This window comes from Saccostrea cucullata, unplaced genomic scaffold (genome assembly GCF_032062105.1).
Source record: "Saccostrea cucullata isolate Sc308-1 unplaced genomic scaffold, CSIRO_AGI_Scuc_v1 ctg4915, whole genome shotgun sequence".
Classification (NCBI taxonomy): Eukaryota; Metazoa; Mollusca; class Bivalvia; order Ostreida; family Ostreidae; genus Saccostrea; species Saccostrea cuccullata.
In genome coordinates this window covers 13,780-38,841 of record NW_026929501.1, presented here as the reverse complement: position 1 = coordinate 38,841, position 25,062 = coordinate 13,780, and the positions used below count along the sequence as shown (strand labels likewise).

General features: G+C 33.7%; 2 protein-coding genes across 2 annotated transcripts; both read left to right on the top strand.

The window, feature by feature from the left end:
- The first annotated feature begins 12,953 nt into the window (after positions 1–12,953).
- On the top strand, positions 12,954–15,621 carry LOC134281046 (uncharacterized). Its single transcript, XM_062763509.1, has 4 exons — positions 12,954–13,095; positions 13,969–14,121; positions 15,056–15,181; positions 15,328–15,621. The coding sequence occupies exons 1-4, from the start codon at positions 13,035–13,037 to the stop codon at positions 15,486–15,488; spliced, it is 501 nt and encodes a 166-aa protein (XP_062619493.1). The 5' UTR covers positions 12,954–13,034; the 3' UTR covers positions 15,489–15,621.
- A 5,777-nt stretch (positions 15,622–21,398) lies between these two features.
- LOC134281045 (adenylate kinase 2, mitochondrial-like) lies at positions 21,399–24,550 on the top strand. The gene is made up of 5 exons (XM_062763508.1): positions 21,399–21,508; positions 22,311–22,356; positions 22,955–23,145; positions 23,543–23,710; positions 24,162–24,550. Exons 1-5 carry the CDS (start codon positions 21,440–21,442, stop codon positions 24,387–24,389), a joined length of 702 nt encoding a protein of 233 aa, XP_062619492.1. The 5' UTR covers positions 21,399–21,439; the 3' UTR covers positions 24,390–24,550.
- Positions 24,551–25,062: the final 512 nt, after the last annotated feature.

The following is a 25,062-nucleotide window of genomic DNA, read 5'->3' as shown; positions in this document are numbered from 1 at the left end:
CGCTCTCGAGAATTTTTCACTTATATAGAGACGCCACCACTTGCCGCCAGTGAGCTACAGATTTTGTCCTTTACACTGCACTTACGGCCATTGAGTAGGGAGGGATCTTTTTCGTGCCAGCACCTACTGCGACACGGAACCCCGGTTTATACGTTTTCATCCGAAAGACCGATTTCCAAGTCCCAAAAAGGGATTAGAACCTGCGACGTAAGGATCAACTCCTCACTTCGACGCTCTAACCACTGCGTAACGCTGGCGACATACACTCCATGTAATGCTATGGTTATGAATTTCATTTCTTTTTACAGTTTAATTTGAATATACAAGCAAGTAATCATCGTCGGAAATGGCTAGTAATACACTTATAAAATCTACGTAAGATAATTTTTCCTTACACTCTTTCAAGACCATCTTTAGAATCAAAAGTATAGAAATAAAATTTCAATTGCTGTTACATCATTGGGGTCGGAAGTGAATTGGAGGGGGGGCTACTTCAAAGGAAAAAAAATTCTCTAACCTCATAAAGGAACTTGACAAGCACAAAAAAGAAAAAGGAAAATTTGACCAGGGGAGGGGATGGGTAGGTGATTTTAACTTTTTCCATAACCATTTTTTTCCCAAGCACTACCACTTACCCTTCTTTTATTACACTGCAATGTGCCCGTTGAAAGGGGGGTTAAACTTACGTCCAAATTTTCACTGCATATATTAATATGACTATCTTTGCAAAAAAGTGCCCCCCCCCCCGGTTTCGACGCCTATGTACATTGAGAGAGTAAATTTCTTAAATCGCGCCTATCATTATATATACATTCATTATATATCTAATGTGTATCACTCAATTTTACTGTTGATTTTACGCTATCACGTGACGTCGTGATCCGACTTTCCGGATCACCAAACTTACATTATTTCTCTTTAATATGTATTGGTTGAAAAAAATTCTCCCTATAGCTAGTAAAACAGTGGAAAGGGAGAAAATTACGAAAGCCCAGAAGGCTCATTCGAGATTCGAGTTTCCAAATACGAGATTCGAAATTCGAGATTCAAAATTCGAAATTCGAGATTCAAAATTCGAGTTTCGAGATTCAAGATCCAAACGAACCAATCAAAAGCGGGTTCAACATTTGATTATTTCCCTTTATTATGTTTTTACTATCAAGAAATAGTTCAATATAATTATATCAAATGGGTCATTTGATTAAATTACAATGCAAGAAAAAGTGTTATATATATTAGAGGGAAATTTAAATAATTAATGGAATTTTGATCAGCAAAAAATATTTTTATTTATATTATAGATTCTTAAATATTAAATAGATTTCATATATCAGGAGTATATATATTTTTGAATTGTCTACTAAACTTAATTTTTATGCATTTCCTGTGTTAGGAAAACCACAGGTACTTGTGAAAGGTACCACCACCCCCCCCCCCCCCGATATTCAACCCTAGGGCTTATTGGACATTTTTTTCACAAGTTTTATTTATTAAACTTATTCATCATGTATACAATAACAAAAAATTGTAAAATCCCCAGAATAATCGCTCAACACCCCCCCCCCCCCAAATACCCACTATACATTATAAGAGAAGGATATGCCACTCCAGTCTGTTTACGTTGTACCCCCACTGGTGTTAAATGCATTTATTTGGTTTTAACTTTATACATGTATGTCGATTCACACTGTCTCTACATATGCAATGTATTTCCAGGGGCGGATCCAGGAATTGAAGTTAGGGGGGCGCCAGATTCAGGCAGGGGGTCTGGGGGCCGCCTTGAGGCCCCCAGTGGGTCCAGGGCAAAGCCCTGGTGGGGGCCCAGGGGGCGAAGGCCCCGGAATCTCTTGGATTCTAGAGGTTTTGTAGGGTAAAAATGAGGTCTACCGAGTAGACATTTAAAACATTTTCTCGACAAACTATGTTTTATGCTAACTTGGACAATTTTAAGGGGGTGCGCGCCGGGTGCGCCCCCCTTAAATCTGCCACTGATTTCTGTCTTAGTCCATGCTATCGGACTGACTCTGCATCACGTAATAATCCCACATTTTTTCCGTAAACAGCTTTCTTTCTTGTAAAGTGGGGTAATAAATAGTGTTTTTTTGTTTTGTTTTTTTTTTTGGTTGAGCGATTATTCTGGGGATTTTACGCCAGCGATTTTTTTCGTATTGACAGAGAAATAAGCCCCGGGGTTCAATATCAAGGGGGGGGGGGGTCTTGTCCACACGTACCTGTGTTTTTCTAAAATTAAGACAAGAAACATGTACTGACGTAAGCGTCAAAAATCGGCCGCAAACCAATTAATGTTCCTTTTATGAAGCAACTAAAGACTATGGTGGTCTGTTTTTAAAATATCTTATATTTATCTTTTAATATATATCCTCGTGATATTAAAGCTTGTGCTCTACATTGCATGATTTTCTTAATTATATAATGCACGTTCAGTATTAACCCCTGGTACTCTGCGTCAACAACTTTTGAACCGTGGGCCTGTATGGCATTTACATTAAAAGTTTAAAACTAAAATTAAATGTAATCTACAACTAGATATGCAGTGTAGTTTAATTTAATAAAAATGCAGCAAATATGTTGGTATCCTTGCTCTCTCTTAGAGGAAAAAACTAAACTCCCTCTAGATCCGCCACTTCATTTCTTCTCTTTGAGTTGTAGCGGGAAAATTCTTGGCACATTGTAAAACGTGCATTATCCTCGTCTGCTAAGGGCCAAATCTTGTAATATTTTGTAGCCTGCTAAGTCTTTTAATGAATTTACATTTAACCATACTTTTCAAAATGTTTATATGTGTACATATGTACACGTCATTTTAAAATAAATACGTACAACAAATCCCGTTTGAATAGAGAAAATAAAATTGTGTAATATACATAACGCGGTCTTTGATTTAGACTACGCCCAACACATGTCTTAATTTTCGCCGCACTTCAAACATATCTAAATTTCTAAGTCAGTATTGGATGAATTATTTACCTCATTCTTCATAAGAATTTTTAATTTTATGTTTATTGTGCGTTTTTCTTTAACCTTAAGACCGTCTTTTTAATATACTATTATATTAATGTTAAATATTTTTTATTATACCCCCCGCTTGAAAAGCGGGAGGGTATATAGTAATCGTTAATTCCGTCCGTCCGTCCGTCCGTCCGTCCGTCTGTACGTCCGTCTGTCTGTCCGTCCGTCCGTCTGTTACGCTTTGGGGTACCCATCTCTTATCCGCAACTCCTCTCATACCACTGAATGAAATTTAATGAAACTTTCACAGAATCTTTATTACACATTGCCATTGTGCACCTCCTATTTTACTTTTTGATCCGACACATATTTTGGGTTTCCCGGCCACAGGAAAACATGGACTTTTTCACCAGTTATAACCATATGGGAGGCGGGGGGTATCATTTAGTGAGCTCATTGCTCACAGTACCTCTAGTTTAAATTGTTTTAACTCCGCAGAAACGCACAGCGATTCGAACTTTCATATCATATAACCGACCATCTCCTGGCGGCCGGTAATTTGTCATCAATATAAAAATATAATTATATACTCCTGATATATGTAATCTATTTAATATTTAAGAATCTATAATATAAATTGAAATATTCATTGCGGATCAAAAATCCATTAATTATTTAAATTTCCCTCTAATATATATAACACTTTTTCTTGCATTGTAATTTAATGAAATGACCCATTTGATATAATTATATTGAATTATTTCTTGATAGTAAAAACATAATAAAGGGAAATAATCAAATGTTGAACCCGCTTTTGATTGGTTCGTTTGGATCTTGAATCTCGAAACTCGAATTTTGAATCTCGAATTTCGAATTTTGAATCTCGAATTTCGAATCTCGTATTTGGAAACTCGAATCTCGAATGAGCCTTCTGGGCTTTCGTAGAAAATAGTCTGAACTGAAGCAGTATTTCTCTGGTGGAACATCAAGTCGGGGTTGTTTCTTAGATGCTAACGGGAAATTCAAGTGCCAGGCTTCTGAAATTGGGGTTGTCTTCAAACTCAAGCTCTTTTTTCTGGGGAAAAAATGTGGGATATATACTAGTATGTACAATACCGGTATTCTTTATTATCCCGCTTCAGACAAATTTGTCGATTACTGATTGGATAAAAGCTAATCACATGACGCCCTGAAATTTTCCGTATTACGACTCCGTTTCCATATTACGTCTCCGTCGAGGCGTAATATGAAAATCGGGCACGCGATTCCGTTCGAAGCGTTGTTATTGTAAATAAAAATGGCGGCTAAGAAACGGTTAACGTAGGTAGTTTAGTCAAATTTCTTGTTACCGTAACGATATTTTATGTTGATTGTTATTGGATTAAAATTAATATTTTCATAATATGCACAAATATTTTTTTTTATATTGAAAAAGGTCTTCAGCGGGATAAATTCGTTACACAGTCAGTTAGTGACCTAATACGGATTCATACAGGGTGTGAAATGGAAATCCGTATTGGGACTCGGCTTCGCCTCGCCCAATACGGATTTCCATTTCATACCCTGTATGACTCCGTATTAGGTCACTAACTGATTGTGTAACTAATAACACTTTAAACTTTTTGACACGTATCCGCGTGATTTCACTTCGCCCCATTAACCCCCACCCCGTTAAAAAAAAAGAATTAGAAGGGGCGTATAAAATATTCGGATTTTTATTGAAACCGAGATACATAAGTATAAATATAATTATTATTAATGCAGTTCTACTGTTCACAGATATTTTATATGAGCGATATGTATATTAAATATGAATAATAAAGGCATTTATAAGTCCAGCAATTTATCGACTTTGGTTTGATTTCGCCAATTAATGCACATTTACCTTGTCCCGGAGTAATATTTAGTAGGCTGCATTTCATTTCCGGAATTTTCAAAAAAAAAAAAATTTAAAAAAAAAATACATTGAACTTTTCATTTCCGACAGTTTTTACATTTTAAAAGTTTTTATCTCCGACATTTGTCTAATTATGTTCCCCAAACGAAGTTGGGGAACATATTGTTTTTACTCTGTTTCTTATTATTATTATTCTTCTTCTTCTTCCTGGGTACTTTTTTGTCCGGGAGTGATCTTGTAAACTGTTCATCCGATGTAGGTAAAACCTTTTTAGGGTCAGTAGACATGTTATGTAGATTTGTGGAATCAAGGTCATTTTGCGCGCACGTGCTTGCAAGAGCGTGCGCGTGCAACACGTGAAATGACCAATATAATAGATATAGCCGTAACTTTTTTATTTTTAGATGAAATGCTTTGAAACTCATAATTTGATTATTTATTAGTAGTATAGACATGATGACATGGTCAAAATAGCAAGATCTCACGCGCATGCACGTGCGCTTCGCTCTGATTGGCTGAAACTAAAGTCTCTATATCTTTCTTGTTTTTCGACAAAATCTTATGAAATTTTGAACATAGCCATGCATTAATATATCCTACAACAAGATATATAGCAGTTGTCATAAAATCACGTGCATGCACGTGCGCTGCAATTTGATTGGCTTAAACTTTAAATAGCTATAACTCCCTTGGTTTTCAACCAAACAGGATGGGATTTGGAACATAGATAGATATAATGAACTTCTACAATATGATATGGTCGCCATGCACATGCATACACGTGCGCGTACTTGCGCTGTAATCTGATTGGCTGAAACTTTAAACAGCTATAACTGCTTTGGTTTTCAACCAAACGGAGTGGGATTTAGAACATAGAGAGATGTAATGGACGTCTACAAGAAGATATGGACACCAGGCTCATGTATGCACATGCGTGCACGTGAAATGAGTTAAATCAAAAATACACTTGAATGAGCGTAGTTTTAAATACTTTTGGATTAAATACTTTAATATTTAGTATATTAAAATGTATAGATTGTGTAGACAAGATGATATGGTCATTACGCACATGCATTCACATGCGCACGCGTGCAATGCTAAAATTTGAATGAAGTTGGCGTTGTTAAAGTCTCAATGCATAGATTTTGTCCTATTTAATGAAGCTTACAGGGAATATGGCACCAAAAGGGAGTTGGGGAGCGTTTGGGGAACATCTGTAACGGTTCCCGTTACAATTAGCACTAGTTCATGTCAGTATTTTTTCGGCAATGAATAAAAAAATTCATACTTCCTGAATAAAAATCCTAAAAGTAAAATATTTTAGATATTCAAATAAAAGGTTTTACTTAGTTGTCAAAGAAACTTAATTGATTTTACCTTGGAGAAGTTGAAGGTATTGTGAACTTTCACTTAACTCTTTCCTTTACTTATAACTAGACTTAATATTGTTTACAGAGTGTATGTAATGATTAGATTCGAAAAAAAGTGATTTGAAATGAATAATATTATATAATGCATATATACAATACACTGTTAAAAATCTATCTCGATCTTTGTTATATATGTTAACCTTAAAGTGCCATAAATGTGAGAAGGAAAAAATAATGTCGGATATGAAAATTAAAAAGTCGGATTCCGAAATAATAACAAAAATTGTCGGAAAATGCAATGCAAAATTCCGGAAATGAAATGCAGAGATATAGTAGATATAATCATTAGCCTTTGAATAGGTAAGAAACAGTGTTAACTTATAAAAACACAGGGGATATGGTACTTAAGTTTTCTGATCTCAAACAAGACAATTATTGGCTAACCCCCAACTGCCCAATCCGCAGGCATGTTGTTTTTACAATAACGGGTGTAGGGTAGTACTCCGTGACATAAGCCCCTGACACAGTGACCCTACAGTCATTGACAACAATATTAAATGTAAAGAATGACAGATTTTTTTAATTAATACTACTATAAAGAAATATATTTTGAAAGATGTGATTTTTTTTGCGAGTGGAAGTCCGACGTTTATCATGTTTATTGGAAAGAGAGTGTAACTAAATGACACGTGTTGGACTTATGAACATTCATCTGTTCATTGCGTTCTGATAAATCTGCCAGTAAACAGGCGTTGAAGGTAAATGTATGTACATTTGCATTCATAATATTTTTTTTAATTGATAATATTGACACCAGTGTATTTAAACGACAAAATAAGCATGTCCCATCTTCCCGACAGGAAACTCGATCTATAAATCTATACATTTCTTTAATAAATAAATTATTTATGCATTAATTTCTTACTTATTGTTTACTTACATTCTCTTGGGGGAAACACAGCTATATCCTCAATTAATTTTAAAATAATAGTTTTTCAATTAATATCGCATGAACACTCATCTGTTCATTGCGTACTGATAAATCTGCCAGTAAACAGGCGTTGAAGGTAAATGTATGTACATTTGCATTCATAATATTTTTTTTAATTGATAATATTGACACCAGTGTATTTAAACGACAAAATAAGCATGTCCCATCTTCCCGACAGGAAACTCGATCTATAAATCTATACATTTCTTTAATAAATAAATTATTTATGTATTAATTTCTTACTTATTGTTTACTTACATTCTCTTGGGGGAAACACAGCTATATCCTCAATTAATTTTAAAATAATAGTTTTTCAATTAATATCGCATGAACACTGGCATACAATTTGTATAGAAGGCCGACGGCGGACCTTTTCTTATAGAGCCAGGCGGACCTAATATGTTATCGTATTAGGTCCGGCCGGACCTTTAAACGAGGCGGACCAAATATTATGCGACACCGGTCACACCCGCCGTGTGCTCCTTGTCATGATCAGTAAATAACGAAAAACTCAGTCATCAATTCAGAGTGTAAATAATGGCTTACAATCAGTATGAAAAACATCAGTAAGCATTTGACTCAGTTATAATTTTTGTATTCGCTGACAAGGTCATTGTAATGATATGGTTTTGAAGAATTTACTCCTTCGAAAGGGAGCTAATGGTATTAGTTAAATCACAACTAATAGTCTTGTTAAAGTAAATCCAATCTTGTGCTAGATCTGTTTTTGATGTACCAACATTTTTTTTAACTTTTGATCTAACCTTGAAGTTTGTAACTAAGTTTGATCTAGATCTAGGACTACCAAACGGGGGCATCAATGATTCACAAACACATTCTTATTGTGTGTTATGTTTTATTTAGCGTGATATTTGCAATATCTTTTCAGTGGAATAAATGCATATTCCACTTTTTATACATATTTTTAACTGCCTTGATTAGCATTGAAAATATATACATCGTCAACTAAATAAAGTGATTAGCTGACGACAAAGATTATAAAAATCCTTGGCTACGACTTTGAAATAAAAAATATTTTTTAAAAATGTTATTCTTATGAATGCAACTTTGATTCAAAATAAAACGAGCACAAATTTTCTCCTATAAATGTAAAACTTAACATCAATAGTATATTTTCAAACAAAATACTGACAGACTAATCATTGTGTACGTAAGGACTTATTGTCTTAAATCAAGAACTTGATTGATGGTTATGAATTATTATCAAAGACGTAAAGAATCGTTATGGAGTTTGTTTCAAAAGTTTGCATTTGAATAAGAATTAGGGCTAGGTTTGACCACAAAAATGTATTTCGGATTATATAATACAGGTCTTTCTATTTTAATAATTTCTCAAAAAAAAATAAATGAATTATTACCTTTCTCTTTATCTCTTTAGACACCCCGTTTTTAAAAAATTAGATTATCTGCTATTTGGTATTCCTTTTGCAAAACTTTCCAAAGATGTACCTCCAATTTATGTTATAATTTTTTTTTCATGTTTTTTTCATCATAGTGATATGTGTAATGTGAAAATGTTTTTGTAGAACAATAAACAATGTTAATTTCTGTCTAAATTTTATTTCTGAATGCTATAAAATGCCATGATAATGAAGTAAATAATGGTGGGGTAATTAATTTAATGCTAAGATTTCAAATTTTCTAAGGGAGTACGATCTAATGCATTCTACCTATTTCAACACAACAATGATATAGATATCCATTTATTTGTCCTCTCCTGATCAAACCGGAGAAGACTTACGATTTCCTCCTTGTCTCTCTGTCCGTCTGTCTCTGACGTAGCTTTTCTCTGTCCGTCAAGCTGTTCCTAGGTCTACCCGTCAGTTTATTCTCATGATTGCTCTTATATTTTAAGCATTTTATTTTATCCTATGAGTGCGCCTTTATGATCTACAGATCAAGTCTAGATTTTGTTTTGATACGATGTTATTTGACGAAGTTACAATCTTTTTAAATTTTTTGGGAGCTACAATTCCAACTAGATTCCACACTATTCTCCAAAACACTTTGCTGCTATTGAGTTGATCTTTTGATATATGACGCTACGTTAATAATAAATAAAATTAAGTTTGCATTTTGTTACGTTTCTGTGATATTTGTTGCAATGATGCCCTTTCATTTTTAAGTGGAACCGTATTAGACTTGATGATAAGGAAATGGGATTGCTTTGTAAATACTCTCAGAATGCTTGTTTAAATACAGAAAAAAAATAAAGATAATGCACAGTGGTCAATATCAAAAACCCACAAATAATGCAAATCTGTGAACAGGGCAAAAACACGTACCCTGGGAATTCCAGAAGTGGAATAAGTGAGTTTAGAAGTAAGAATCCCTCTTGACCTGTCACACCTGCCAGCACTATGTATTGATCAGGAAAACGGAATAATCTGTAGTCAGAATAACTACAAACACAAAGGTCTAACAATTAGTATGAATCAAGTCAGCAAAAATACAATGATAGGTTGTGCAATGTACATGCATTTACTTACAAGGCCAACCATTATAACTTTTATGATTTGCTATTATAAAAACTTAAAAAGTTGTTGAAATCACATCAAATTATTTCTCAGTAGTCTGTCTTGGTTTAAAAATTGATCGTACTCAGGACTTACTTTTTACCTTTACCAAATAAGTTGATAGACAAAGCCAGGAGTGTAAACTTAAGTGACAACTATTTTATTAAATCACCGAGAATTAAAATTGTTCTGTTTTTTTTTTTCCTAAACTGGATTCTTGGAATTTTATGACATTATTCATCGCAAATAAAATTAAACATTCGCAGTTCTTAAAGAAAAAAGAAAATCTTGAATTAATCGTCCTTTTCATAGAACTGAATTGACCTAGGCAAGTGAAGTAAATAACACTTTTCATGTAGTTACAATTTATGTTAAGCATGATTTATTCTTAACTCAGAAAAATCAATCAGTAATGATTATGTTCAGAACTTGTTAAGCACAATTAAAACATTTCCAAGAAACAAATACATCCTTTCTTGATGTCAATTTGTGTGTCATCGTCTATGAGCCACAATGGTTTCTAGAGCGTTTGTTAAATGACTATTGAGTTTCTTACTGACAATACCCCCGTAATCTTTGGAGGTCAGGTCTTCCAACAATCTGTTGAAATGTCCAATTGGTAAACATATTGTGTCCTATTATTTGTAGATCCATTTTTGTATTCTTGTGAAGCAGAACTTCTCTCAAAAACATTTATGATATGAAAGAAGAATTAAAAATTTTGCTATAGCAATCCTTTGGCCTCAAATTAGACATTAAGATATGTCGACATTAAACTAATTAACATTTTTTTTCTTGTTTGGTAAAATTTGTAGAAGTTTTAAAGAAAACACACACGCTCATGACAAAAGAAATTTTGTTTAAAGTCTAATTAAATTCTATGGTGAATACAATGCCCTTGTTTGTAAGGCGAATACTTTGATTTGAATTACCCATAGATTTTTTTTTCGTTTACTTGATCATGATAAAACGCCAAGGAAGTGTAATCCCCTGACAGGGAGTGCCTACTCCTTAAAAGTAACTTATCACAGACAATTTGAAGACACAACCATTCCCCAGGATAAATTAAAGTCCAGGCTTTTTTTAAAATTTGATATCATTGGCAGCTGTTTTTTCAGTAAAAATGGAACTCGTTAATTTACTCACCTTGTCATTGGTCATTTGCAAAATAATTTTATTAAAAACATTCTGATTGTACACACAAGTACTCTGAAGTTTACATCAAAAAGATGCTTGAATTTCTTATCGTCAATATCTATGTGGTTGTTGGAGACCAGGTCTTCCAACAATCTATTGGAATTCCCATGGGTACCAATTGCGCCCCATTATAAGCAGACCTATTTTTGTATTCATATGAAGCAGAATTTGTCCAAAATCTTATACAGAAAAAGAAGACTCTTGCTGCGGCCTTCAACTCGACATTTAGATATATCGACGACGTATTTTCAATTAACAATGGTTATTTCCATTCTAATGTCGATACGTTATATCCCGTTGAGCTTGAGATAAATGATAACACAGAGTCTGACACATCTGTTTCATATTTGGATATTGTACTTGAAAAAGATGTTAATGGTAATCTAACAACCAAGCTCTTTTATAAACGTTATGACTTTAACTTTACAATTGTCAACTTCCTTTACATATGCACCAACATACCTTCTTCATCTGCATAAGGAATTTAAATATATCAACTGATTCGATACGCAAGAGTATGCTCTACGTACGAACAATTTTTAAAACGAGGTACATCATTGACAAATAAGTTGATCAACCAAGAATATCAACATTCTCGTTTAAAGTCATCATTTCGTTAGTTCTATGGTCGATACAATATATGACATCGTCAGCAAATACAGTTTATCATGGAGTCAAATGCTGACTGACGTTTTCATACCAATTTTTAGTCCATTATTTATACACTGAATTGACGACGGATTTTTCCGTTATTTGCCGATCATGACAAGTAGCACACGGCGGGTGTGACCGGTCAGCAGGGGATACTCACTCCTCCATCGCACCTGATCCCACGTCTGATGTTTTGGATGTCCGTGTTTGCTCTGCTCCTATTTCAATTTGTTTTATGGATTGCTGACCTTGAATACTGTTCGTTATCTCCATATGTTACAATTTAGAAATCACAAAATATTTCTTTTTATACATAAGAGAAACAAAACAATTAAAAGAAACCAATTGATTGCCCTTAATTGGACCTAGAGCGAAATTACATGTATCAAAAATATATTGTTGATATTGCTTGATTATCCAATGTATGTATACTGTAGATTCAAGGTTTGTGTGGGGTAAATTGTGCTTTTTGAGCAAAATGAACTAAAAACCATCAAACTATTTTTTCACGTTAAAATCTAGAAATTTTATTAGTAAGATCATACCTAGATTCGAGGATAATAATGGTAATGTTATTTATGTCCAATCAGAAATCTTGAAGGAAACAACATTATTTTATGAACAACTATGTGAAAAAGTGCAGTTAACCCAAATAATGATTTATTCAGTGAGTTAAACAATGAAGAAATACCAAAGTTTGATGCCCAGTAGAATAGATGGAATGGCTTTTTTTCTAAACTTTTCCCCCTTCTCTCTCTCTCTTTTCTCTCTCTTCTTTATTTCTCTATCTATTCTTTAAAAACACACCATATTCTATTAACTTCAATGTATAATAATGTAAGAGATGTGGATAAAAAAATAAATAAAATAAAAGATACAATGTAAAGATGAACTGGTATTTTAATGATTACTTTTAAAACTACATGTACATTGTATTAATACATCTACATGTATAAATGGCAAAAAAAATGGCACTTTAGTTGCAAATGTCAGTGTCTATGTTCATGTGTTCAAAATAAAAATTTACCTTGCATTTGCTTACATAAAATGTAGAAAAGGTAAATATACTGCATTAACATGCAAAACATGTTTCTAATCTACGACGTTTAAAATATTTTTGTTTAATTATTCTTCATGATTTGTTTTCCTACACATATAATTCTATAAATTACCATCAACTTTCCTTGTGTTTTACTTGTTCATGCGATTTCCTTTGTTTGTCTCTGAGCTAATTCATTTGATAGTGTCTGGCATGACAAATGTCAATCGACGCATTGACGACATGGAACATTTAAAATAGAATAAAACAAGGAGCAGGTGGTTCCTTTCTTAATTGATTGCTCTCTTTGAATTTTTGCCATCTGGTTCCCCACTTATATATTTAACTTGACCGAAAGACTTCATTAGTGTCATTATACAGGATGCCTTATATTTTACAGTTGTTATCATTGGCTTTTTGTCTCACTGTAGCCAGGGCACAGAGTAAGATTTACTTCTTCCTTTTTATTTTGGCGAGATCGACTAACAAAATCTCTCTATCGTTATCTATCTTTAAAGCAAATTTTGAAGTTGGGGAGCAACCTATAAACTATGTAGGTTCTTTAACTTTGTTAAAAATAGAAAAGAGATAATTTACATTGTCAGCTGCGAAACGCATGCCGTTTATTTTAAAAGAAATGGTTGTATCATAAATTATGTTAAATCGTGCATGTCAAGAATTTTGAACTTTATATTGACAATGCCTTATCAAATATCAATCATACTCAGTATATTGTTGAAAGAATTAACTAGTAAATAATTAAATTATATTGATTTTTTGATTAATGTAAAATATTTTTATATGAACATGAATTTATTAAATGTACTGAAAGACTAAACTAAGTAGACCTTAATATGAAATACCCTGTTGAATGCACAGTTTAATTAGCAATATTCATATTAAAGCTGGAAAGTAAGTTAATAATTTGTATATAATGAGGGTCGAAATTCATCTTTTTAATAATTTGATGATTAAATTTGATTGTGGATTTTTATTTTTTTTTTTTTACATGTAGCATGATTATTATCATGTAAACATATGTATTATTTATTATTGTATTGACATATTAAATAGAGGGTGTGCACAGAATAGGCTTTGTCTGTTTCTTTATCCTTTTTTAATTATTCAATAAAATAAGTTTAAATCAAACATATGTTAACAATTTTAAATTGTATTAAAAAGAGCTCAGTTTTCCGATGATTATTTCACAAATTACAAGGACCGGTCTGAAAAAATAAATATATATAATAGTTTTAGGATTGTCAAAATAAATTACTTTTAAATAACCAACCCTTTAAGACTTTTTTGAATTTCAGTTCCAGATCCGGGCAGTAACGGCCTGGACAGGTGTGAATTTGGTCGACACCTTCGTCAGAGATGTGTAGGCTTCACGTTCCCTCCAAGAAATGACTGCCCCGCCGGTTTCTTTTGCTTCACCCCCGCGGATGGACCGGGTCCTTGTTGTTTACGTAAGTTCCTGTCCCTCTTCTTCAACCGAATTCGTATAGTATTAATGTATTATATAAATTATGTAGTTTTAATAATGAACTCAAATATAACAGTTTTGCAAATTTTCTTTAAAAAAAAACAGAATTTTATAAATAATTGCAATAGTTGAATACAGTTAAAATTTGTGAAGTTTCATCAACATGTATTTTGACTATTTAAAATATCATTTATTCAACAGAGTGCAAAAAAATCAATTTTGAACCGTAAATGCTATAGAATGATAAAATTTTTGATGTCACTGATTTTTATGCTCCGTAATCGATGATTCTAGGGTAAATAGTTTTTGCCCTGTCTGTCCGTCTGTCTGTCTGTTTGTCAGCAAAACATTTACCTTGTCCACGACTTTCGATTGGTCTAAGCTATGTCGTTTCACATATTTACATGTGTATTCCTTGTAACAAAGCCATCCTTTGGGTACCAACATATGTAATCTTTTAACCTTGACCTTGCATTTGAAACAATTTTTGCCTTGGTCATAAATTTTGAACCGTTGATGCCAGGGTTTTATGTATTTATTGTTACAAGACTTTTCTTGGGATATAACCTTTGAACAGTCGGTGTCAGGGCTTTAATATTTTACATGTATATTTCTAATGACATGCTTTTCTCTTAGTGTCATTAATTTGACCCTTTAACCTTGACTTTGGAGTTCGACCCACATTTTAAAAAGTTTATCTTGGCAATATAACGTTTTAATAATTGGTGCTTGGGCTTTCATATTTCACACCTACAGGTATAATATTGATTGAAAAATACATTCTTTGAGCAAAAACAATTTTCATCTCCTGACCTTGGAGTTTGGATTGCATGTATTTAAACCATTAACATTCGCTAAAAGCTGCCATACGGTGTATTCAATAGTGTTTCACAAACATTTGTATGCATACTTTACAGAAAACAACCCGTGTATTTTCGGAACACCTCTCCAGATAAACAATGACGCAGTGACGTGTACCAGACAACGCTGCCCCCGAGACTACAGATGTATCAGCAATAGAGAATTCGCTGTATGCTGTCCAAGTAAGTTTGTTTATCTGTTTTTAAAATAAAAAAAACAGGGTTAAAAAACACACGATCAATTTTCTGAAAAAAAAATAAATGAACGTATCTTCGACTTTAAGAAATTGAAAAGATTTTTAAAATCGGCTTTTTCATTTTGTTTTTAGGCAGAGACCCCTCTTTAGTATGCCCCCAGATATACTGTACACCTGAGAGGGGGACTCCGTACTACCCGCCCTTTTGTTATCGACCGACAACGATCAGGACGGCGGAGGGCAGAAACTGTCCCGGCTGTCCTAGGAACATCTGCAGGCCATACATAGGATAATGAAATCTACACGCTGCTACCTAGACAAAAAGAAATGTTAAAGAACAACTCATTATACATGTTTTTACTCGCATTTATACATGGAATTTATACTTATGTGTTTTTGATAAATAAATATATTTCCTGTGTGATATTTTTTCTTTTGGGTTATTTATTATATGCACTTTTTCATATTTCAGTATTGATGACATTTGTTTTCTATCAAGTGCTATTTTTCAGAGTATTTCTTTAGAGTTTTATGAATGACTTTGAGAATTTCGGTGTCAAAGATCTGATTTAATTAGAATTCCGAGGAACGATGCCTATGATAAACAATTTGATACAGTTTACACTTAAACCAGTCTTTGCAAACACATAAACCCTCACCACCACCAAGAGGTCAAGACAGTTTACAGGAGTGAAACATAATTAAAACATTGTATAACATAATTTCTTGGCCTTACTTCCTCGAGCACCAAGGAAGTATGCCTTTGAACGGCCCATCCCAGTATTGACTGCACAGCCTATAGAGGGCAAACAAATTTTTTACTTGACTACTTCCGGTGCTAAAGGATGATGCCTATATGTAGAACAATTGTCAGTATGAACTCAGTCTTGTATCCCAAAGGAATCAAAAACTTTTTATTCTCATGAAACTTGTAAAGTTGTAGAGAATCAGAACAGTGCAGAACGGCTTACAGGTGTAAAATATCTAACATCTTCGCTAGCCAAGGGTTTCTCCTCATAAATAGCGTATCAGAAACCCTTGGCTAGCGAAGATGAAAATCCTTGGCTCCAGCAACATGAAGGTAATATGCCCGAGCCTTTCTTTCATTTGTTTATATTAATTTGGAGCCAAGAATTTTGTATATACATATGTATGACGACCAGTCGATGACACTGTCGGACATTTCTCTCACAACCTCCCCGAAACATTTTTTGCTAGAAAATACATTCCCACATAATTCTTATACATGTATACCTTATAATGATACCTGCACGTCCACCTCACTAGGCATTTCAGTTGCCATTGCCTAAAATAGGATACTAAATCACCTTTCTGCAAAACCCTCTGATTGGTTGAGAGATATATATGTACCCAAATATACATGTAAATTAGAAAGGTCATACATGAAAGATCATGACCCAAGTAATTTAGAGAACGAGTTTCTTACTGTATCTGCAATACAGAGCAAGGCGAGATCGAGCTATAGCTGGAACCGTTCCCCGCCCTGTACCTCCGATACAGTAAGAGATTAATACTCTTAAAGACGTACAACACACTGGGGGAGATAACTCTTGCGATTTCAATTGAACGTTTGACGTGACGTCAAATTTAACGTAAAAAAATAAAGCGTCAAAACGACGAGTAAAACGATCCCGATGTAAATCAATCATAAAAGAAAATTGGGATATGGGGCTTGGCTGTGATTGTGCGTACCATACTCAATCAATGAGTATTTTTTAATTAATCCGATTAAACTCCGTAAAAAGCAAGACATAAAATACCATCCCTTAATGTTTATTTCATTTCATTTCATATACAATAAATTGTATTTTTTATCAAAGCGCAGCATTTTTTTTATTCTGAAAATTTTATTTTACATTGCCGAAATTCTCAATGTACAATTGGCTATATAACATTGCGATTAATGGTCTTCATTACAATTTGTGCATTTACGATATAAATATTGTTTTTCTTCTTTAATTAAATAAAAAACAATAAATAAACAAAAAAAACTTTTTACAATGTAAAATCGATGTTGTTCTCAGATCAAAGAGGAACAACTCTGAAAATGTAGGAGATGTTTATTTTCCTCCCTTTATTCACGGTTTTCCACAGAATCAGATACATTTACAGCAAGACCTGATAAATCCGAGAATTGAATACTATAGACCTCATATACACAATGTAAGTATAGAATTGAAAAGAATTGTTCTCTTGTACTGAAATTATCTGCATTTATGAATATCCTATTTCAGCAAATCGTTTGACTTTCTGTCAACAATGTCGGTTCGCATTTCCTCGAATCAAAACAGAACGTAGACTATAAGATTTTGAAAAATATCAAAGTGCTGTTTGATATAAATTGAAATAGAATTGAAGGGTTTAATGTTTGATATTTTGAAGTTAATGTGGACGAATACGGAATTTTTATTTTAACTTTAGAAGCGACGACATTGAAAGAAATGCGTACAATATCACAAGGGGTGTACATCTATACAAATGTCGATGTATCCCCACGGCCACATACTGTCTCGTTTGAAATAATGACATGAAAGAAACTACAATTATTCCATTTATATCACAGGAGAGTTGAGCATACACCATTTTTTTAATGAATAAAACTAAAGAAATAAAATTAAAAATCACCATATTCAAGTTCAACAAAACTTGAATTCGTATCCAGGTTTCATGTGATATGGAATGCATAACGCATCACATATATGGACTAAACACTAAAATCCTTCAGTAATTTTTTCCTGATACATATAAAAAGAGTAGTCAATATTTATTTATTCTGCATTCATGAATTTAAAAACTAATGCATACCTCCGGGATTCAAATGACGAAATACCAGTATACGAGGGTTGTCCCGTTAAATCGTGGACAAGTTGTCTAGTTTGAAAAATAATCATCACTGCGTTCTGAAAGTTTCACTACTTTTTAGTAGATAAATTATGAATATACATAGCAAATTTCAAATAGATATGTGCATAAATAAACAAATTGTGATATTTTATGTTATGTACTGTAGCGCCCTACGGCGCACGGATGATAACGTCGACGTGTCTAAAACAGCGTCACGCTTCATGTTTGCTAAAATAAAGTTGGATATGCCCCACTTAAATTTAGAAATTTGATTGATTTACATACGTGAGTGTTTATTACCAGTTAAGGAACCAATGTGGCACCCTCATGCGATCTTCTGAAGATTTTTGAGCAAGTTACGGACAGTATTCTCACCATCAGTCAAGTAAATGAGAATCTCATATCGACGGTCGACAGTGACAGCGTCTTTTACTATTACAATGGCAGTCTGTCCGCATGTTTTGTACTATCTGGGGACTCAATCAAGAAGACTTCGCTAAGAAAACGTCCATTTTATTTGTATACTAAAAATCTGGTGATATTTTTCATATTTTCGTTCTTCCGTATTCATTTAAAGTCTTTTAAAGTGTCATTAAAACATCCTAATCTAACTGAACTGCTCTCCGGTGCGCCGTAACGTCATGAAACGTCGCCTTTTTTCGTGTATTGTGTATACAACTTTTCCATTTCGAATGCTCGGGAAATAGCCAAAATTTAACCAAATGCCTTGAAATTTTCAAAAAGACAATAGAATTGATTAAGGAATCGAATTAGGATAATTTTCATCCTAATCTTATGTATTGAAAACTTTTATTACGAATTAATACTTGTATATTCTCTAATACAACCTTGTTATTTTTACCGTGCGCCGTAGGACCGTACCCTGTGCACCTTCAAGCAGAATAAAATCTTTATTTTTGTATATATATTATCAAAAACATTATGATACACTTAAATATGATGAATAAACATTTACTGAAAATTTCAGCTTAGTGCGCCCATTACTTTTCGAGAAAAACGCTTTGTCCACGATTTTACGGGACAACCCTCGTATTTGAACTGTAAACGACGTTTCGTCAAACGCTAATGGTCTGCGACGCAAAAAAGGAAGGGGTGGGGGTGATAGGGGTACTCAAAAATTGCCTAAAAATCTACATTTAAATACGCTTTACATATGAGAACTTTTAAATTTGTAAGTTAATATATTTCTGAAGCAAAAGCAGTATTCCAATTTAATTTTTTAAATGTGTATTTGTAGATTCATATAACAAAGTGATCGACCCCGGCCTGAAAGACGCGCGGGAATGTGATTTATTGAGAAAGGGGGAGGGGGTAATTTTCCGCTATTAAATCAAAACTGGTCGTACAAAAATTATACAAAAAATTACGAAGATTATTTTTACTACCAGCTACCTAAAGAAAGTTTTTTACCAAAATTAAACGACAGGTTTTTTCACAAAAAAATTTTGAATTTGAAATGTACGCAATTTTCAAGGCTTAGATAATTCATAGTTTTTCAGTTTAAGGTCTTTAAAAATTATTTTGATGATATTTATATCAAAAAGATGACTATGTTTTTGTGTTAAATGGTTAAAGGAATAAGCCAATGAAATTTGACATTTATATCTAACCTGGCTTTTTTGAAAATCAAGGTTTAAGTAGTTCATTGATTAAACATTTTCTCTCCTTGTAAACAACTAAAGGGGGGTAACTTTTGGAAGTTCCTGTCCAAAAACCACTCGAACGATTTTGTCCAAAATGTGCATACCTGCAGTAGATATAGTCATGTACTATATATACAAAAATATCGAAAATTAAACGACAGGAATTTTTTGGGGTAGGTGTGTTGTACATCCTTAATATAGCATGACATTGCTCAATTCAAAAATATTCTTGTACTATTTTAATTGACAGGAATGAAATGTATAAAAGTGCATGTATAACTTGAGACAACCATTTAACTATAAACATGTTATCATTTATAAATTTGCTTACAATATTACCAAAAATACAGTTGACTGCCTTCCTGCAAACATTTGCTGCAAGTCTGCAACAAACACATCGTCGCAAACCACGGTCAAAATGTACTATCCTCTCCTGTTCTGACCGTGGCTTGAGAAGATTGCAGCAAACATTGCTGCAAACTTGCTGTAGACATTGCTACAAACTTACTGCATTGCTGTTAAAGAAAGCATGAAAGCTTTTACAAAGCCTTGGTGTTTCCAAGAAGTTTGCGGCAAATATGCAACAAGCTTGCTGCAAGGAATGCTGCAAGCCTGCAGCAAACATTGGATTTACCAAGTATGGTTACCTTGCTGCATATATCTGATTTGCGACAAACATTGCTGAAAGTTTGCTTTGCATTGGAGCAGCTAACTTGCAGCAAACAATTTAGTTATGGTGTTTGGCACATTCCTACATATACAAGCAGCAATAAATTATAAATTAGCAGAAAGGTTTTGTCCTGATCTTAATATGTTAATTGCACTTATATAGGGAAAATCTACCATATCCTGTGTTTAGATCTGCAATGATGCAAGTTTCTGAATATTTGTCATATCTCTCTCGAGATGACACATAATGATCATAATTAAAGTCGGAAACAATTTGAAAGATTGAAAGATGAGAAAAGGGAAAAGTATGGAAGAATTGAAAGTTTTCCTAACCCGAAAAGGGGGTGGGATGGGGGTTGGGGTGTCGGTGGAGACTGAGACTTCTTTGAGAACCAAATTTAGCTGTAGATTTGAAGGTCTCCGAACATTGTTTTGACAGAGAGCTGCATTGCCATCCATTGAAAAAATTGAATATTTTTAGCGTACAAAAAAAGTGCGCTGTTTCTCGATTTATTTCTACGTGGTTTTCAAACCGACAACTAAATATTATTAACAGTACGTTCCTAACATAATTCTTGTTCTATTTCCATAACAAAACTCATCCATCCCATTTTTTTCATACCAGGCTACAGATCTACCAGCTATACCAAAATTTTCTTTTCAAACGCCACCACTTACCCCTCTTTGATTACACTATGCTTGCTGCAGCCCACCTAGGCTTTCAACCCCCCACCCCCGGTTCCGACACCTATGATGATAGTCTCTCTATTATTCTAATATTCACAGTTCACGGCAATGTTTCCATACTTTTCTAAATTAAAATGCAATATATATATTTTTATATACAAACAGAAAATTAAGAACTTTACATATAATTTTATAATAAAAGTAACCAATTTATTTGAAAACATATAAACATTGAGAATTAGAAACAGCTATTGGAATTCCTGGTACTGATGAAAATCGCCCAATGCGATCTTTGATCCGCCAATATGTTGGACGTTGCGCATGTTCGACCTTATGGACTTCCGTTTGAAAGTGGACAGATGCCTCCCGTGTCAAGAAAAGTAAATGCCGTTTTATTGGGGCCACCTGGCTCTGGTAAAGGTACCCAGGTAAAGTATACATTACAATAAGAATGACCAACAATTCTCACTACTTGATGGCAAATGCCAAAACGTATATAACATTATATGTCTTGGTACATGCGGTATGATTCGAATTTCCTCGAACTTCGTTAGGTCAGACGCCTGGAATCTTTCCTGATTATATCAGCACATATTTTGAGTACTGATTGGACAGATACTTTTAGGTTTTTCCTGCAGACAAAATTGTCGATTCCAATAGGCATACATACATTCAACATTGGCCTCTTAAATCCTGTTAATATCAGTGTTGCTGAAACATAGCAGAATAAGAAATAACAGCAGAGCAGTAGAAATCCCAGATGCAAAGTCAGATCAATTCAAGAACTCGTTCTTTGTGCGCACTGCGATAGAGTGGAACCATCTGGAAGAAGAAGTCCTCCGCGCTCCTAAGCTTGAAAGCTTTAAATCAGCTCTAGAACATCAGCGTGACTAAACGCGCCCTCCCTTCCGTCACATTAAAGCCCTACGGGTTACTGTGATGTACCAATACAGATACAGATACATAATTTTTTCAGGCTAGTTCGATTGAAAGAAATTTAGTAACATAGCTATATGTATAAGCCAATTAAATTAAAATTGTTCCTCAAGATATTTTCTATTTTTGTAGAAACTTAGTACAACTCATCAACTGTTTCTATTTTTTTTTTTTTTTGAAAGCCTGTATTCACATTGGCTTCTGTTTTACTAATACTGAGCTCTGAGAACCTTTAGTTTGTAAAGCTTTGGTAAATAATCTGCAATAATAACTCCTTATGCATTATGTTTACAGGCACCAAAGCTGGTAGATGAATACAAAGTATGCCACCTTTCAACAGGTAAGAAACATTACAATGCATGGAAAGCACCTGGAAAGCAGCACATGCAATTATACATGCACTGGATAAGGTATTCAACCAAACAGGCTATGTGTCATTAACAAAAGTTATATCACTCAGCATCATTGTCAAAATTTTTGTATACTGTAATTTATAACCAATTTTCTGATTCATTGCTTGATAAGGAAAGGAGAAATGCATGAATAAAACATATGGGTGGACCGGGAATCGAACCCAGGACCCCTGCATTTCTAGTCAGGTGCTCTATCAACTGAGGTATCCAGGCCGATTTCCATGATTCATAAAGCCTGAACTTCTACACACCCTAAAACTTGATAAATGATTATGGTACTCTGGCAGATCCATTATTCCTTATGGCCACATATATGTACAAATTTTAGATTCTTTTCCCCCAAATGATATTAGCAAATTCTGCACAAGGCACACTTGTCTCAAGCTGATGGAATGAATTACCATTCAGATTTTTTCAGACTAGAGAGCTACAAATGTACAGCTGATATTATCCTTATAGTTTTATCTGAAAAATTCCAATAGGTTCAATACTAAAATCAGTTGTCCTTTTTTATACACTACTTAGGGGATATGCTTCGAGCAGTCATTGCTTCTGGTTCAGACCTTGGTAAGAGGGTCAAGGGGGTGATGGACAAGGGTCAGTTGGTCAGTGATGACCTTGTGATAGAAATGATTGACAAGAACCTTGACAAACCAGAGTGTGCCAATGGCTTTTTGCTGGATGGATTTCCTCGCACTATAAAGCAGGCAGAGGCAGTAAGTATTCACTGTAGCATAATTTCCAGGATTCAGGCTTTCATTGTGTGTAGTGAAGATATTTGAAATAATTTGTAGCCGGACTGTTCTATAATGTATATTAAGTAAAAATTTGTTACAGTCAGACTGAGTTAGTGTGAACAAACGGTGATTTTGACTCCCATAAAATTGTAAATGTAATATTGTAATAGTGTAAATATCAAATACAATGGACATCATTTATTAGAATGAAAATTATTCATCTCTTATGTTTCACTATGTGGACATTTTACTGTTTTTTGTCAATTCTATTTACACTACACATGTGATTTGGTAATGATGAAGAAAGATATATTTTAGAGTTAACTGTAGTGAAAATAAAAATGAGTTTGCTGTAACAAATTTGACATTGTTTTAGCTTGATAATCTGCTGGATCAGAGGAAATCCAAACTGACTGCTTGTGTAGAATTTAAAATTGACGATTCTCTACTGGTGCGTCGAATCACAGGACGTCTCATTCATCCACCGAGTGGACGATCATATCACGTGGAATTTAATCCACCCAAAGTACCAATGAAGGATGACGTTAGTTTTTCTTTCTCATAATATTTTTCTAATGAATCAAATTTTGTTGAAAGTATAAATGGATAGTTATGCTGCTCTTAACTTTTAGAAATAAATACTGTAAACCAACTTTTATTCGCGTGCGAGAAATTTTCGCGAAGTTCGCGAGAGCCTCGTCATCGCGAATATTTCTCGCCGCGAACCGGTTCTTAAGTTCTTTGTGTCTGTTAAAAAGAAACCTAAATAGGCTTTATCGCGAAAATTAATCGTCGCGAACTGGTTTACCTTCGGCAAATTGCGAAATAAAGTCGTCGCGAATAAAAGTTGGTTTACAGTACTTAAAATCTTTTATGATTAGAAAACATTATTTAAAACTGGCAGTACTTGAATAATTTTTTGTTCTCCTTTGATATATCCGGATACAAACATGTATGCAACATACAAACTATCCATAAATAAAATATTTTAACAGCTGACTGGAGAAGCTCTTATCAGGAGATCAGATGACAATGAAGATGCATTAAAGAAGCGCCTTGAATCCTACCACAAACAGACTAGCCCACTGGTCGACTACTACAGCAAGAAAGGAATCCATACTGCCGTGGATGCCAAGCAGTCCCCTGGGGTTGTGTTTGCTGCCATCCAAGCTGCCTTCGCTGGGAAAGCCCAAGATAAATTACGACTTCATGGACAAGGATGATAGTTATGAAATTATATTTAAAGAAATTTGTCATGACACTATATCAGAATCCCTATCAATGGACTTTTAGATTAACCTCTGATCTTCATTTATTATGAACCAAAATCATTTCAATCATGTCAATGATGAGTTGATTTCACTTTCCTTAAATTTTGTGATACCATAACATCCTTGTTAATTTTACAGATTTTACTTCAATATAAATATGTATTATATACATGTACATTTAATTTAAAATCATAATCAATGTCGCAATATTCATGCATATTTGATATTGATGAATAATTTATTTTCCTGAAAGAAAATCTTGATCAGCATTTTGTGTTCCCTCAATTTTTTATCTATACTTGCATGGTATAGTGAAATCGAAATTCATTTGGACAAATAGTCCATGTATTAAATATGATGCATTAACATCTACTGATCTCAGCAAAACAAAAAAAAAAACAAGTTTGAAATTGATTTCTGAACAGTTTATCCTATTATGCAAAAGTTTTAACATTTTAAGATGAAAGGTTTGTATATTTAAGGAATGAAGCTTATTTCAACTTTTGTTATATGATATAACATAAATTGGGGCAGTTTATGATTTATAAACTGCAAAGCAGTTTATAAAAAAGTGTAAACTGCCCCAAGTTATGTTATATCATATAACATAAGTTGAAATAAGCTT

Bases quoted from the DNA above. Each gene is read 5' to 3' on its own strand.
- LOC134281045 (XM_062763508.1), top strand. From the start codon at position 21,440: ATGCCTCCCGTGTCAAGAAAAGTAAATGCCGTTTTATTGGGGCCACCT. The intron at 22,357-22,954 runs GTAAGAAACATT...TACACTACTTAG, and splicing joins AGTATGCCACCTTTCAACAG to GGGATATGCTTCGAGCAGTC. The intron at 23,146-23,542 runs GTAAGTATTCAC...ACATTGTTTTAG, and splicing joins CTATAAAGCAGGCAGAGGCA to CTTGATAATCTGCTGGATCA.
- LOC134281046 (XM_062763509.1), top strand. From the start codon at position 13,035: ATGCCTTATATTTTACAGTTGTTATCATTGGCTTTTTGTCTCACTGTA. The intron at 13,096-13,968 runs GTAAGATTTACT...TTTGAATTTCAG, and splicing joins CACTGTAGCCAGGGCACAGA to TTCCAGATCCGGGCAGTAAC. The intron at 15,182-15,327 runs GTAAGTTTGTTT...TTTTGTTTTTAG, and splicing joins ATTCGCTGTATGCTGTCCAA to GCAGAGACCCCTCTTTAGTA.